Source organism: Mandrillus leucophaeus, unplaced genomic scaffold (genome assembly GCF_000951045.1).
Source record: "Mandrillus leucophaeus isolate KB7577 unplaced genomic scaffold, Mleu.le_1.0 Scaffold160, whole genome shotgun sequence".
In the NCBI taxonomy this organism is placed as follows: Eukaryota; Metazoa; Chordata; class Mammalia; order Primates; family Cercopithecidae; genus Mandrillus; species Mandrillus leucophaeus.
This window is the reverse complement of record NW_012101588.1, coordinates 3,753,789-3,768,245: the sequence shown is the minus strand read 5'-3', so window position 1 is coordinate 3,768,245 and position 14,457 is coordinate 3,753,789. Positions and strand designations below refer to the sequence as shown.

Genomic DNA, 14,457 nt, shown 5'->3' with positions numbered 1-14,457 from the left:
GACCAGCCTGGCCAACATGGCGAAACCCTGTCTCTACTAAAAATACAAAAATTAGCTGGGCATGGTGGCGGGTGCCTGTAATCCCAGCTACTCGGGAGGCTGAGGCAGGAGAATTGCTTGAACATAGGAAGTGGAGGTTGCAGTGAGCTGCCACTGCACTCCAGCCTGGGTGACAGAGCAAGACTCGGTCTCAAAAAAAAAAAAGGAAAAAGAAAGAAAGTTTGGGGTCCTGTAAAATATGATAACACTGATAAATTTAAACACTACAGGAAGTATTGACCCACTGGCTCTATCAGTGATTTATAGTTCAGCATAGACAAGTCTCTTCTCTGCCTAGAAGCAGGTTTTGTTAAGGGCATAGGAAGCAAGCAATAGGATATTAAACCTCCAGAGGAGAATGAAGCAAGTTGGCAAGCTGAATGTAAACTGTTCCCCAAACTAGTATTTCTCCAATTGTAGTCTCTAGAGCAGCAGCACCAGCACCTCCTAGGAGGTTGTTAGACATGCACATTCTGGCGGGTTACAGTGGCTCACACCTGTAATCCCAACACTTTGGGAGGCTGAGGTGGGAGGATCTTGAGCCCAGGAATTCAGGACCGGCCTAGGCAATATAGTGAGACCCCATCTCCATAAAACAAATAAATAAATAAGTGCAAATTCTCAGGCACCATCCTAGAATCAGAGTATTGGGGGAAGGGGAGAGGGAACTCAAATTCTGTGATTCTGAGAATCTGAGATCAATGAGAATTTCAGATTCAGTGATTCTCATTGCCCACAAAAGTTTGAGCATAGTTGTTCCAAATTATTCATGGTTTGCCTAGCTGATACTGGGTAATAATAAACCAGATCTCCTCGGAGGGGGCATCCCTCAAGCCCACTGGAGATTTAGAAGGTTTACCATCAGCGTTGTGTTGATGAAAACGTTAATACACTGCATTTTAAGGGGCTGAAGACACAGTGCTAAGGAAGGTGAGTTTTCTTCCTCACTGCTCCTGATTGTGCCACAGAAATCCCCGTTGACCCTCATAAGTCATTTCCTAACCTTAAGCCCCACGTCACCCAAAAAACATTTTCACAGTCCTCTACATTGAACCCCACGTCTTACCTGGACCTCCTATCCTTTCCAAGTACGCACACAGTAAAATGTGCTTTAGGAATGAAGACAGAGACTGAATTTTGTTTGCAAGTTAATATAACAAGTATGCCAGGCTCACGATGATTTTTGTTACCAGATTACCATTTATCTTTCTATTAATGTGTCAACCTAAAAGGAAGAAGCTGAAACAAAATTAATATAGAGTGTTTATCTGGGCCAAGGTTGAGGACTGCAGCCCAGGACACATTTCCAAGTTGCCTTGGGATGTGCTCCAGAGAACAAAATAGAGGCTCAAATGTTTAAAGAAAAAAGAATGAATCAGAAGAGGGGGCGATTACAAAAGCTGTTGGTCAGGAATTGTCATTGATTTTCAGAAATAACATTGGTTAGCAATTGGCTGTATGTTGTTGAACTATAGGGTGGATGGCTTTTTTTTTTTTTTTTTTTTTTTTTTGAGACGGTCTCACGCTGTCGCCCAGGCTGGAGTGCAGTGGCGGGATCTCAGCTCACTGCAAGCTCCGCCTCCCGGGTTTGCGCCATTCTCCTGCCTCAGCCTCCCGAGCAGCTGGGACTACAGGCGCCCGCCACTTCGCCCAGCTATTTTTTGTATTTTTTAGTAGAGACGGAGTTTCACTGTGTTAGCCAGGATGGTCTCGATCTCCTGACCTCGTGATCCGCCCGTCTCGGCCTCCCAAAGTGCTGGGATTACAGGCTTGAGCCACCGCACCCGGCGGGTGGATGGCTTTTTATGGCTGTTTGGTGGCAGCCTAGAGCCCACATAGTAAGTGGAGGTAATTATTTAGCTCCAGGGGGAGTGAGAAATGACTGCTATTATATTTTAAATGCCTTTCTGGGCATGATCATTTAAAGGGGCTCACATTCCTCAGATAAATTTTTTTTTTCATTTGTAACATTTTTGTGATTACTTTTTAGATCATTCTTTGCTTTTAGTGATGTCAGATTCTTAAAAATGTTCTTAAATTATTTCTGAGAGCAAAATTCTAAAGGACGATAAAAATGTTTAAAAATTATTTTTAAAAGATTCAATATTAGAGTTGACAAATTCAGACCTAGAGTTGATCCCAAGCTCTGGCTTATGGGTTTAGCAAGTTTCCCCCACTTCTTACTTTTTTTCTTTTTTTTTGTCCTTTTCCCTTACAGGAACTCAAAAATGAAACCTGGGAATATTCCTCCTCTGTGATGTCTTTTGTTAATGGTCAGTTCCTGGGTGATGCATTGGGTCTACAGAAATGGGCCCACGAGGTGTGGGATATAGTTGACATTAAACCCTCTGCACTTTATGATGCACTCACTGAGGATTTTTCCACAAAATTCTTAAGAGATACCAAGGCAAGTTATACTAATTTTTAAAGAAAAGTCATGGAATCTTTGACCCTTTATATTGATTCAGCATTAATCATTGATATCCTCACGAAGGAGATTGTAAAAAAGTAGGCGACCAAGTTTAAAGCCTAGTTTCATTTCCATTTGCAAAAGATGATAATATGGTGGTATGTAAAGCAAGTGTGCCTCACAGCACCTGGGCTGCACAGGGAAATCGTCTCTGTGCAGACATTTCTACTTCCCATTAGAGATTTATGTGCATGAATAATCTATTTGAAAATGCAAAGACCACCCCCTCAGAGAAGGTAAAACCTACCATCCATTTATCTTGAGTGTGAAATATTTAAATTAAGACTGTCCAACATCTAGGCAAGAGCTACTGAGCTAAGACAATGGAAAGTTGGTTGAAGAAAGGTGACATTTGAAAGCATGAACACAGGCTGGGTGCGGTATCTCATGCCTGTAATCCCAGCACTTTGGGAGGCCGAGGCAGGCGGATCACAAGGTCAAGAGATCAAGACCATCCTGGCCAACATGGTGAAATGCTGTCTCTACTAAAAATACAAAAATTAGCTGGGCGTGGTGGTGTGTGCCTGTAATCCCAGCTACTCGGGAGGCCGAGGCAGAAGAATCGCTTAAACCTGGGAGGTGGAGGTTGCAGTGAGCCGAGATCGCGCCACTGCACTCCAGCCTGGTGCAGAGCAAGACTCCATCTCAAAAAAAAACCAAAAAACAACAAACAGAAAGAAATATTATGTCTTTCTTTCTTTTTCTTTCTTCCTTCCAGCCTGGGCGACGGAGCGAGACTCCGTCTCAAAAAAAAAAAAAAAAAAAAAAAGCATGAACACATAGTTGGCAAGAGCAAGCCCAGACAGGCTGTGCCAGTGGGGAGGTTTCCAGTGGCAGGGGATAGTCATGAAGCTTGAGGTCCAGGGGTGAGAGATAGCTATCAGGAAGCGATGGCAATAGGGGTGGAGGGACTTTGCAGTTCTGCTCAGAAACCTTCTGGTAGCAACATCTTCATTGTGCAGAAAATCATTTCATTCCCATGGCAGCCTGTGCCCACAGTGAACCAGTGCTAAGATCTGAGCTGTGCAAAGGCAAAGGCCTTGTCTCATTCATCCTTGTTGAACCACTGCTCAAACAGACCTGAAACATAATAGGTGCTCAGTGCATGTTTGATTGAATAAACAGTGCACTTTGAAAATACTGGAAACTCTGGGGTGTGGGGAGGCATTTCATGTTCAAACCGTTAATTCCCAAAGGGTCAGGAGTCTAGCAGTACATGCCCTGGGAATGGCAGGGGGACAGCAAGGAGGCCAGAATTTGTGGGGAATGAAGCTGGGAAGATGAGTTTCAGTCAAGATTCTTGGTGCCAGCATTACCAGACTCCTCAGATTGATTGAAGGTGAAAAGGTGTGTATTGAAAGGATGCTGTTATCTCACAATTAACAGGAAAGCTGGACAACAGCTTTGGAAAACAGGTGGGAACCAACGAGGCCTGGCAGCAGGAAGACATGGCCAGAGTCACACTGCAGGGATGTGCTGCCAGGGAACTGCCATGGCACCGCTGGCCTTTGTTCACACCGCCACCTTCAACGAGATTAACTGTTCGATGCTTCATTGTCTTTTCATCACTCTCTGGAGACCCTAAGCCCAGGCAGGAACACCTAGCTGGCAAGCCTAGGTCATATTTCCAAACTCTGGTGCTCTCAGCATGGGGAGAGGGAGAATCTGGCCTCTTTAGGGTCTAGTGAAGGTGGTGGGACCCTGTGAGGAGTTCCCCAGATAGGAAGGGTACTCAGATTTTAATTAGGAAAAAAAATCCAATAGATCCTAAAGAAAATTTGAGGCTGGATTATGATTTATTGTCCATCTGAACGAAGGAGTTAGATTTTATCCACAAGGAAACAGAACTTTATGGAAACAGAACTTTCCATAAAGAGTGTGATATAATCCTCTTTGCTTTTCTGGAGAAATGTTTAGGTCTGTGCAGATGCAGGCTGGAGTAGGGGAGAGCTTGGGAGCAGGAGATTGGATAGCAACATGGGTTAGACTTAATGAAAGCCAGAAATATTTCATGGCAGTGAGGATAAAGGATAGTCATGAAGCATTCCAGAGACAATCCTTAGATTTTTTCACATAGAGAGTGGACTTTTGTTGCTGAATAAAACCCAGGATTTGTTTACTTCCAGTTAGAACCATGTGGTAGATAAATATGCTTGCCTGTTTGGCTGCTAGGTGACTGGGACATTGCCTTGTGTTGCATTCATTTGAACTCTTTTATTGGCGTTTTCAGGATTATCTATTCTGGACTACCTCATAAAGATAATATCTTGATGCACGGGGAAGTTCAGTGGTGTCTGAATGGACTGTAAGTCCATTTCCTAAGTCAACCACGATTTCCAATATATCCTCTTTATCCTCCTGAGCCTCTGAAGTTTAATATATTATGCCTCCTATTCTTTAGTTACACTGTTCTGTTTTATACTTAAAAACTTGTAGTACAGAAGCTGAGAGGCACAAATTAATTCTAATTAGTATGGATGGAACATTTCATTGCTAGATGCCAGATGGCACAATATTATTTCAGTCTTTTCATTAAAAGAAAAGTTAGAGTGACATAAAAAATATGATATATTTAATTTCATTTGTTTCCTAAATTCTTAAGAAAGAGGACAGGACAAGTTATGCACCTTGCTCAATAAGGTGGCTTTTTTTTTTTTTTTTAATAGAGTCTCACTCTGTTGCCCAGGCTGGAGTGCAGTGGCACGATCATAGCTCACTGCAGCCTCAACCTCCCTGGGCTCAGGTGATCCTATTGCCTTAGCCTCCCAAGTAGCTGGGACTACAGACACATGCCACCATGCCCAGCTAATTTCTTAATTTTTTTATAAAGACAGAGTCTCCCTCTGTTGCCCAGGCTGATTTCAAACTCCTGGGCTCAAGCGAGCCACCTACCTTGGCCTTCTAAAGTGCTGGGATTACAGGCATGAGCCAAGGTGGCATTTTAATGTAGGAGATTGGTGCCCAAGATTTGAAATGTACTCCATTAAATGTGCTTTGGCCCCTAAATGAATGCTATTGTGTTGAAACTAGCATTTTCATTTTGAATGCCTCTTTATAGGGCTAGACAAGGTCTCACAGATGTTTTTCTCTACCAGAAAGGATATCAAGTGAAGACAAGCTGGGGGCGTCTGTGCACGTGAGGGTATTACTGTATGTAACTTGAAAGCCCAGCATCCTTCTCTTCCCTATCTCTGGTGCTACACCTGCTATGGATGTAGGGACCTGATTTTCCCACTCAGAACAGATGTGGCCTGGCTCTGGTTAGCTCTGGTTAGAGCTAATCTGTGCTGTCTCTGAAAATCCAGGACGCACAGTAACCAAATCCATGGTGTTCATGATGGATCCTTCCCAAAAATATTCAGGAAAGAAGAGAAGTAGAGAAGAATCCCTGGGCTGTTTTCTTCCCCACACTAGGTGTGGCTATTTCCACACCTAGTTGTAATGTGGTAGATAGCTTGGCCATGTGTTTCACTCCTATGAGATAGGTTAATGTTTTCCAGAACTTTCACTACTGAACGGTTTTAAAAATGTGTAGTGTTGGGTAGGTGTGGCGGTGGCTCATGCCTGTAATTCCAGCACTTTGGGAGGCCAAGGTAGGCGATCCCTTGAGCTCAGGAGTTCGAGACCAGCCTGGGCAACGTGGTGAAATCCCAGCTCAACCAAAAATACAAAAATTAGCTAGGCCTGGTAGTGGTGCATGTGTGTAGTTCCAGCTACTTGGGAGGCTGAGGTGGGAGGATCACTTGAGCCCAGGAGGTTGAGGCTGCAATGAGCCGAGATGGTACCACTGCACCCCAGCCTGGGGGCAGAGCCAGACCCTGTCTCAAAAATAAATAAATAAATACAATAGTAAAAATTAAAATGTGTAAAGTGGGTTGTAAAAACTCAATAAAATGAAATAAACTAATACAAGTCATTCACTTAATTTTACTGTAATATTATCCAATGGTAATGTTATTGAAATCTTACTAAAAATATTGCATCTGCTATATTTTTGGTCATTTCTAAAAACTTTCTTATAAGACTTTGACCTTCATTATATGTTTCTTCTTAATCTTCACAGCATGATTTTGTGTTTTTGGACATTTGTGTTGATTCTTCTCCAATTGGAAGATTGATTTTTGAGGTAAGACCTTTTTTTTTTTAAAATAAGTTTGTGGGGGTAGGATCTATAACTGTTGGAGTGTTAAATATTTAATCTTCGAAACCTTTTGTCTTTATTTTGTAGCTATACTGTGATGTATGTCCCAAAACATGTAAGAATTTTCAGGTCTTGTGCACAGGAAAAGCAGGGTTTTCTCAACGTGGCATAAGACTACATTACAAAGATTCCATTTTTCATCGAATAGTACGGAATGGCTGGATACAAGGAGGGGGTAAGTTTAAAATGTTAAATACAACTTAATTGCAATATCAAATGAGAAGGTCCAAACTTTTGTTTATCTTTATGAAATGTATGTAGAATTAGATATACTTAAAATTAGACATATTTAAAGAATAATTATGCTTTATATAGCCAAATAATGAAGTAAGATATTTGTATTCTTTAAAAAACACTCTAATTATTAAAATAAGTAAATCTAATTTATGTTACCAGGAATATTCCAAATTCAAAAATGACATAAGAGAGTAGGGTGACATTGTATTTTACCAACTTTATTTTCACCAATTTTAAATGCTTACCTAAATACATAATACCTAGAAGTACAGTTTTAATAAGAGTGGGAATTTGAAAATATAATAAATGGAAAACAACTTATTTCTCACCAAACATGTTACATTATTACACATAAAAAGTAATGTCTAGGCCGGGCGCGGTGGCTCACGCCTGTAATCCCAGCACTTTGGGAGGCCGAGGCGGGCGGATCACAAGGTCAGGAGATCGAGACCACGGTGAAACCCCGTCTCTACTCAAAATACAAAAAATTAGCCGGGCGCCGTGGCGGGCGCCTGTAGTCCCAGCTACTCAGGAGGCTGAGGCAGGAGAATGGCGTGAACCCGGGAGGCAGAGCTTGCAGTGAGCCGAGATCGTGCCACTGCATTCCAGCCTGGGCGACCAAGGTAAAATTGTGGCTCTAAAAAAAAAAAAAAAAAAAAAAGTAATGTCTCAAGGAGTTTGGTTTCTATGTTCGCTTTCTTTTCAGGTCAGTCCTTTGGTTTTACATAGACTAGGTGTCTGATTAAAAGCATGGAATTAAATTTTGGGTGCCTTTTGGGGGATATTCCATAGGGAGCAACCAGGCAGCAATTTACAAATAATTGGCTTAGTGTCAAAGGAGATTTGCTTGAATTTGATGACGCATTGAGAAGCTTAAATTGGTGTTGACCATTTTTTGTATGATCTGGAACATTCTGATGCTGATGAGGAGAAAAATAGAGATATATTCTGAGCATCCTGCATGTTAAATCAAGTTATTTTCCCTTTGGTTTCTCCACAATGAGATTATACCGCAAGTATTGTTATCTAACCTCACTTTCAAGTGTTTTTCCATTTTGTGTCTTTCCACTGAATATGTGGTATCGATCTAACTATGCCAATGAACATAAACATACAAAATGTTTAGCGTCTGCCTAGTTTTTTTTTTTTTTTATCATATTGCTATACCAGTTTAATTAATTTCCCATTGGTGAACATTTAGATGGTTTCCCATTTTTTGTTAATATAAAACATATCTCAAGGGGGCCCGTTAATATTAGGGGCTCCTGACACTGAGTTCAGTGTTGACTCTCATGTGCTAGGCTTTCAGATGCTGTGTTCTTTTTTTTTTTTTTTTTTTTTTTTGAGACGGAATCTCACTCTGTCGCCCAGGCTGTAGTGCAGTGGCACGATCTCGGCCCACTTCAAGCTCCACCTCCCGGGTTCAAGCAGTTCTCCCTGCCTCAGCCTCTGTAGTAGCCGGGATTACAGGGGACCACCCCCACACTCGGCTAATTTTTCTATTTTTTTAGTAGAGACAGGTTTTGCCAGGTTGGTCAGGCTGGTCTTGAACTCCTGACCTCAGGTGATCCGCCCGCCTCAGCCTCCCAAAGTGCTGAGATTACAGGCATGAGCCACCACACCCAGCCTCAGATGCTGCATTCTTTTGTTTCGTTTTATTTTTGTTTTTGCTTAGCTCCCACCACCCTTGCAAGATCTGGGAAAAGTAGGTCGTATTATTTGTTTGTGTTTTTATTTATTTAAAGTAAAATTTCCAAATAGTACAGAGCCCAGGTCTTGGGTCATGTTTTCAAACAGTGAGGCAACAATGTTAAGGATGGCTTAGGAAAAAGTGGGATTGCTAGATTCAAAGCCAAGCTCTGATTCATGTAAGTTATACCATCTTGGATATGCCACTGAACCTCTCTGAATCAGTTGCTTATTCATAAAATGGGGATAATGATAAGAATATCACAGGATGTGGTGAGGATTCAATGACCTGGTGTGTTGAAAGTGCCAAGCTCTGGAAACATCCTCTCTCCCTACAGATGTCCAGTTTCCACGATCCAGACCCCAAGAGAGGGTTCCTGAATCTCTCACAAGAAAGAATTCAGGGCGAGTTTGTTGAGTAAAGTGTAAGTAAGTTTATTAGGAAAGTAAAGGAACAGAAGAATGGCTACTCTGAAGGCACAGCAGCCCCCGAGGTCTGCTGGTTGCCCAGTTTTGTGGCTATTTTTTGATTATATGCTAAAGGTGGATTATTCATGCTTCCCTTTTTGAGACCATGTAGGGTAACTTCCTGACATTGCCATGGCATTTTTAAACTGTCATGGCACTAATGGGAGTATAGCAGTGAGGACGACCAGAGGTCACTCTCATCGCCATCTTGGTTTTGGTGGGTTTTAGCTGGCTTCTTTACTGCAGCCTGTTTTATCAGAAGGTCTTTATGACCTGTGTCTTGTGCCGACCTCCTATCTAATCCTGTGACTCAGAATGCAATAACCATCTGGGAATGCAGCCCAGTAGGTCTCAGCCTCATTTTACCCAGCTCCTATTCAAGATGAAGTTGCTCTGGGTCACATGCCTTTGATACCACGGGACTATGTAGAATGTTGGAGGGCAGGAGCTAAATGTGGTTTTGTGCTGTGCTTTAGGATGCCTCCAGGCACTGTTGCTTGCCCTTTGGGACTAACAGGCTCTACCCAGTGGACACTGCCTGTCCCTTCTCCCCACAACTTATCTTCTGACATCTTACACACTCTGTTGCACACACGGGCTCTGGCTGCCGCCTAAGCACATCAAGCATACGTGGGTCCTGAGGCCTCGTTTATTTTGCCTGGGGCACACACCACCCAACCTGTTCCTGCAGGTATCCCTTGTTTCTGATTATTGCCCAGAGTTTATCTCAGCAAGGCCTTACCGTCCCATCCTATATGAAACTGCCATCTTTCTCTCCACATACTCTGCTCACCCCTCCTTCCACCCTCCTACTCCTTACCTTGCTTTATCCTTCTTCCTAGCACTTTTCATCATTAGACATACTACCATCTGTTTCTGAGTTCATTTGTTTATTGTCTGTTCCTCTAAATTCCATGGGGGCAGAAATTTTTATCTATTTTATTCACTATGGTATCCCAGGTACTACAACAGTGTTTGAGATATAGTAGGTGCTTAATAAATACTTGTAGAAAGAAAAGAAGGAAGAAAGACAGAGAAAGAAGGAAAATAGATGGTTAAACAGGAAACATACATTCTCTGCATTTTGAAAGTCCAAAGTTAAGATAGCAAGTCGTTCTACCACTTTGGTTGGATTCTCCCTTGGGCTCCCTCGAGGCCTACTTCCTTCAGAAGGATTAAAAAAAGTCGGCCGGGCACGGTGGCTCGCGCCTGTAATTTGGGAGCACTTTGGGAGGCCGAGGCGGGCGGATCACGAGGTCAGGAGATCAAGACCATCCTGGCTAACATGGTGAAACCCCATCTCTACTAAAAATACAAAAAATCAGCCGGGCGTGGTGGCGGGTGCCTGTAGTCCCAGCTACTCCGGAGGCTGAGGCAGGAGAATGGCGTGAACCCGGGAGGCGGAGCTTGCAGTGAGCCGAGATTGCACCACTGTACTCCAGCCTGGGTGACAGAGCGAGACTCCGTCTCAAAAAAAAAAAAAAAAAAATCAACACCAACTCTTTGTTAATCAAAGAAAATGAAACAAACTCTTTTACACAAAAATGATCATGTTTTACATAAGACTAAAAGATATATATATATATATATAAAATGGGCGAGGATATCCAGAACCCACCAAATAATTCCAGTAAGAAAATTCAAGCACTTAACAAAGATTCGTTTTTCAATAGCCCATTAGTCACAGAACAATTACCCAACTATTAACAATTAAACCTACCTATATATTAGAAATACATTTCATTTCACCCATACATCCAACACACTTTAAAATGGATAGAGGAAAATTTTATTAACTGGCTTTAGAAAAAAAAAGTACCTATTGAACTCATATATTATATTATTATTATTATGTTGAGACAGAGTCACGCTTCGTCATCCAGGCTGAATTACATGGCACCATCTCAGCTTACTGCAACCTCCACCTCTGGGGTTCAAGTGATCCTCCTGCCTCAGCCTCCCAAGTAGCTGGGATACAGGCAAGCTCCACCATGCCCAGCTAACTTTTTGTATTTTTAGTAGAGATGGGGTTTCACCATTTTGGCCAGACTGGTCTTGAACTCCCAACCTCAAGTGATCTGCCCACCTCGGCCTCCCAAAGTGCTGGGATTACAGGCGTGAGCCACCGTGCCCGGCTGAACTCATGTATTATTGCTTAAAGAAAACATACTGAATTCTTACCTCAGCTTTCCCTTGTAAAAAAAAGTGGAAATCCATAGTCCAGAGATTCTCTTTAAGAATGAGCGTTGCTATGGTGTGAGTTGGCTGAAGGTAAAGAGATATGAATGAAAGTAGTAAAAACAAATAAAAACAGAATGAGCTGCTTTGATAAGCGCAGTATGTTTATAACTCATAAAACATTTCATTCATGTTGTGAATTTTCTCGAGCATTACAAAATAATTAATATGCTTCAGGCTTTCCATTTGACTTACATCTATAGGATTTCTTTCCAGTACGAGTTTTCACACGACTTTTAAATTAATGGTCTAAATGAACTTTTCTGTGTTTTTCTAACTACTAGGGTTCTAATCAAGTATGTGTTTTTATATTTATAAGGTCCACCTCCAGTGTGTATTATTATGTGACTTTGAATGTATTCGAGAGAAATGAAGGCATTCCCACATTCTTTTTTTTGAGACAGGGTCTTGTTCTGTTGCTCAGGCTGAGAGCAGTGGCACAATCACAGCTCACTGCAGCCTCAACCTCCCGGACTCAAGTGATCTTCCCACCTCAGCTTCCCAAGTAGCTGGAATTACAGGCACACATTACCATGCCTGGCAAATTAAAAAAAATTTTTTGTAAAGAGAGGGTCTCTCTATGTTGCCCAGGCTGGTCCTGAACTCCTGGACTCAAAGACTCAATCCTCTTGCCTCAGCCCTACCAAAGTGTTGGGAATATAGGCATGGGTCTTAGCCTATCACCCAGGCTGGAATGCAATGGCATGATCATAGGTCTCACTGCAGCCTTGAACTCCTCCCACTTCAGCCTCTCAAGTAGCAGGGATTACCAGCACATGCCACCATGACCAGCTAATTTTTAAAAATTTCTGTAGGCTGAGCACGGTGGCTCACACTTGTAATTCCAGCACTTTGGGAGGCCAAGGCAGGTGGATCATGAGGTCAGGAGTTTGAGACCAGCCTGGCCAATATGGTGAAGCCCCATCTCTACTAAAAATACAAAAATTAGCTGGGCGTGGTGGCACGTGCCTGTAGTCCTAGCTGCTCAGGAGGCTGAGGCAGGAGAATTGGTTGAACCCGAGTGGCGGAGGTTGCAGTGAGCCAAGATGGTGCCATTGCACTCCAGCCTGGGCAACAGATCAAGACTCTGTCTCGAAAAAAAAAAAAAATTTGTAGAGACAGGGTCTCACTATACTGCCCAGGCTGGTCTTGAACTCGTGGCCTCAAACAACCCTCCCACCTCGGCCTCCCAAAGTGCTGGGATTACAGGCATGAGCCACCGTACCTGGCCACATTCTGTACATTCAGAGCTCTTCTCCAGAATGAGTTGTTTTATATTATCAAATAGAACTAGAACACCAAAGGCCCTTACCACATTTCCTCTATTCATAAGACATTTCTTCAGTGTGAGTTCAGAAGGATCTTTTGAGATAAATTTAATGCATTTTATTATCATCATCATCATATTGAACAGAATGATGAAGATGATGATAATGAGAGGGGGCATTCTAGAAGCATGTGATGCTACATGGGCATGACATTCTGCCAGGCACTGCCCGAGTGCTCTACCTGTGTTATTTCATTTCATCCTCAGAGCTACCTGTGAGGCAGTTACCATTATCCCTGTTTATACAGATAAGCAAACAGTCTTGGAAAAAGTAACCAACATCAACATTTTCATCAAAATCATCTGACTTTAAAGTTTGCTTAAACCAGTATTCGGCACTCTGAATTTGTTGTCAGAAGTATAGCAATAATATCAGATATACAGGGCTGAATTCAAGAGGGTGGACTGTGGCCACAAAAAAAGAATAGTAAATACAGATTGAAATGGTGTCAATATAAAATATTCACCTATGAGATCTGAAGCAGAGGACAAGAGTAATGTTGGTGAGTGTGGGAGGGAGGGGGTAAAGGAATGTGACCAATGGGTAGGTAAGTTGGCAGGGGAGAAGACCACCTGGGCGGAGTTCCCTGAGAGAACCAACCCCTAGGATCTGAAGGAATTGATGAGGGGGGGCCCTCAGCTTCCCCATTTCCAGATTTAGCCTTCAGCCATGACAGCTTCCTGTCGAGAGTTGCCTGGGGCTGTGTAGTGAACTGTGGCTGAGTGTTAGGTGAGTCGGGGTGGAGACTTAATAAGGCTTATCAATTAACTTCTGAGCCAGCTTTCGAAATAGTATAATTTAAATGCTGCATGGCCTTTCTGGGATAAATTCTTTTTACATGCTTGATGTTGCATCAGTTTTCTTTGAAAAATAGCACACACACTTTTATTATAGATAAATTGCTCATACTGACTTTAAAAAGCGTAGTCCATCAATAAACATTTATTGAGCACTGTATTAAAGGAGGGAGCGGAGTAGAGCTGAAGTTCGTAGAGAGGTACTGATGGGGAGGATGGGGGAGAGAGGACAGACCTCAGAGCCCACTCTTTTCACTAGAGTTAGCTTTGCTCCTCTTTTAGCTGTGGATAGATAAAAAATAACTTGTTCATGGAGTCTTTTTATAGTGGGAGCATTGCCTAAACCAAAATATGCATAGCATGTGAACACCTGAAAAAAAACTTGTTACATTATAGGAAACTTTATTTCCAATACACTAGGTAAATAAATGAGTTATCACTACAGGATATGAAATTTTGAACATGAATTCTGTTTGCAGCATGTATTTTTTATTCATATTCTTTTTTTCTTTTCCTTTTTTTGAGATGGAGTCTTGCTCTGTCACCCGAGCTGGAGTGCAGTGGCGCGATCTTGGCTCACTGCAAGCTCCACCTCCTGGGTTTAAGCGATTCTCCTGCCTCAGCCTCCCGAGTAGCTGGGATTACAGGCACCAGCCACCACACCCAGCTAATTTTTGTATTTTTGGTAGAGACAGGTTTCACCATGTTGGCCAGGCTGGTCTCAAACTCCTGGCCTCAAGTGATTTGCCTGCTTCGGCCTCCCAAAATGCTGGGATTACAGGTGTGAGTCGCCGCGCCCGGCTCCATTTTTTATACATATTCTAAAAATAACTTACTTTTCCTGTTTTAGCCTCTTAGTTTAATCTTAATTTCAGAAAAGCACGATGGACTGTGGAATAATTTATGAAGTAAGCAGGATTTATGTGAACATACTTTTGAAAAATTGTGGCCACAATTATAATTTAATGCTTCATCCTTTCAAAAGTTTGC

The 14,457-nt window shown here is 42.3% G+C and overlaps 1 protein-coding gene across 1 annotated transcript in view; it reads left to right on the top strand.

Annotated features, from left to right (window-relative positions):
• The first annotated feature begins 397 nt into the window (after positions 1-397).
• The window catches only part of PPIL6 (peptidylprolyl isomerase (cyclophilin)-like 6), a 38,535-nt gene continuing 24,475 nt past the window's right edge, over positions 398-14,457 (top strand). The window contains 4 exon segments of the mRNA XM_011975978.1: positions 398-421; positions 2,258-2,446; positions 6,573-6,635; positions 6,738-6,885. Coding sequence (XP_011831368.1) covers positions 398-421; positions 2,258-2,446; positions 6,573-6,635; positions 6,738-6,885 — 424 coding nt within the window.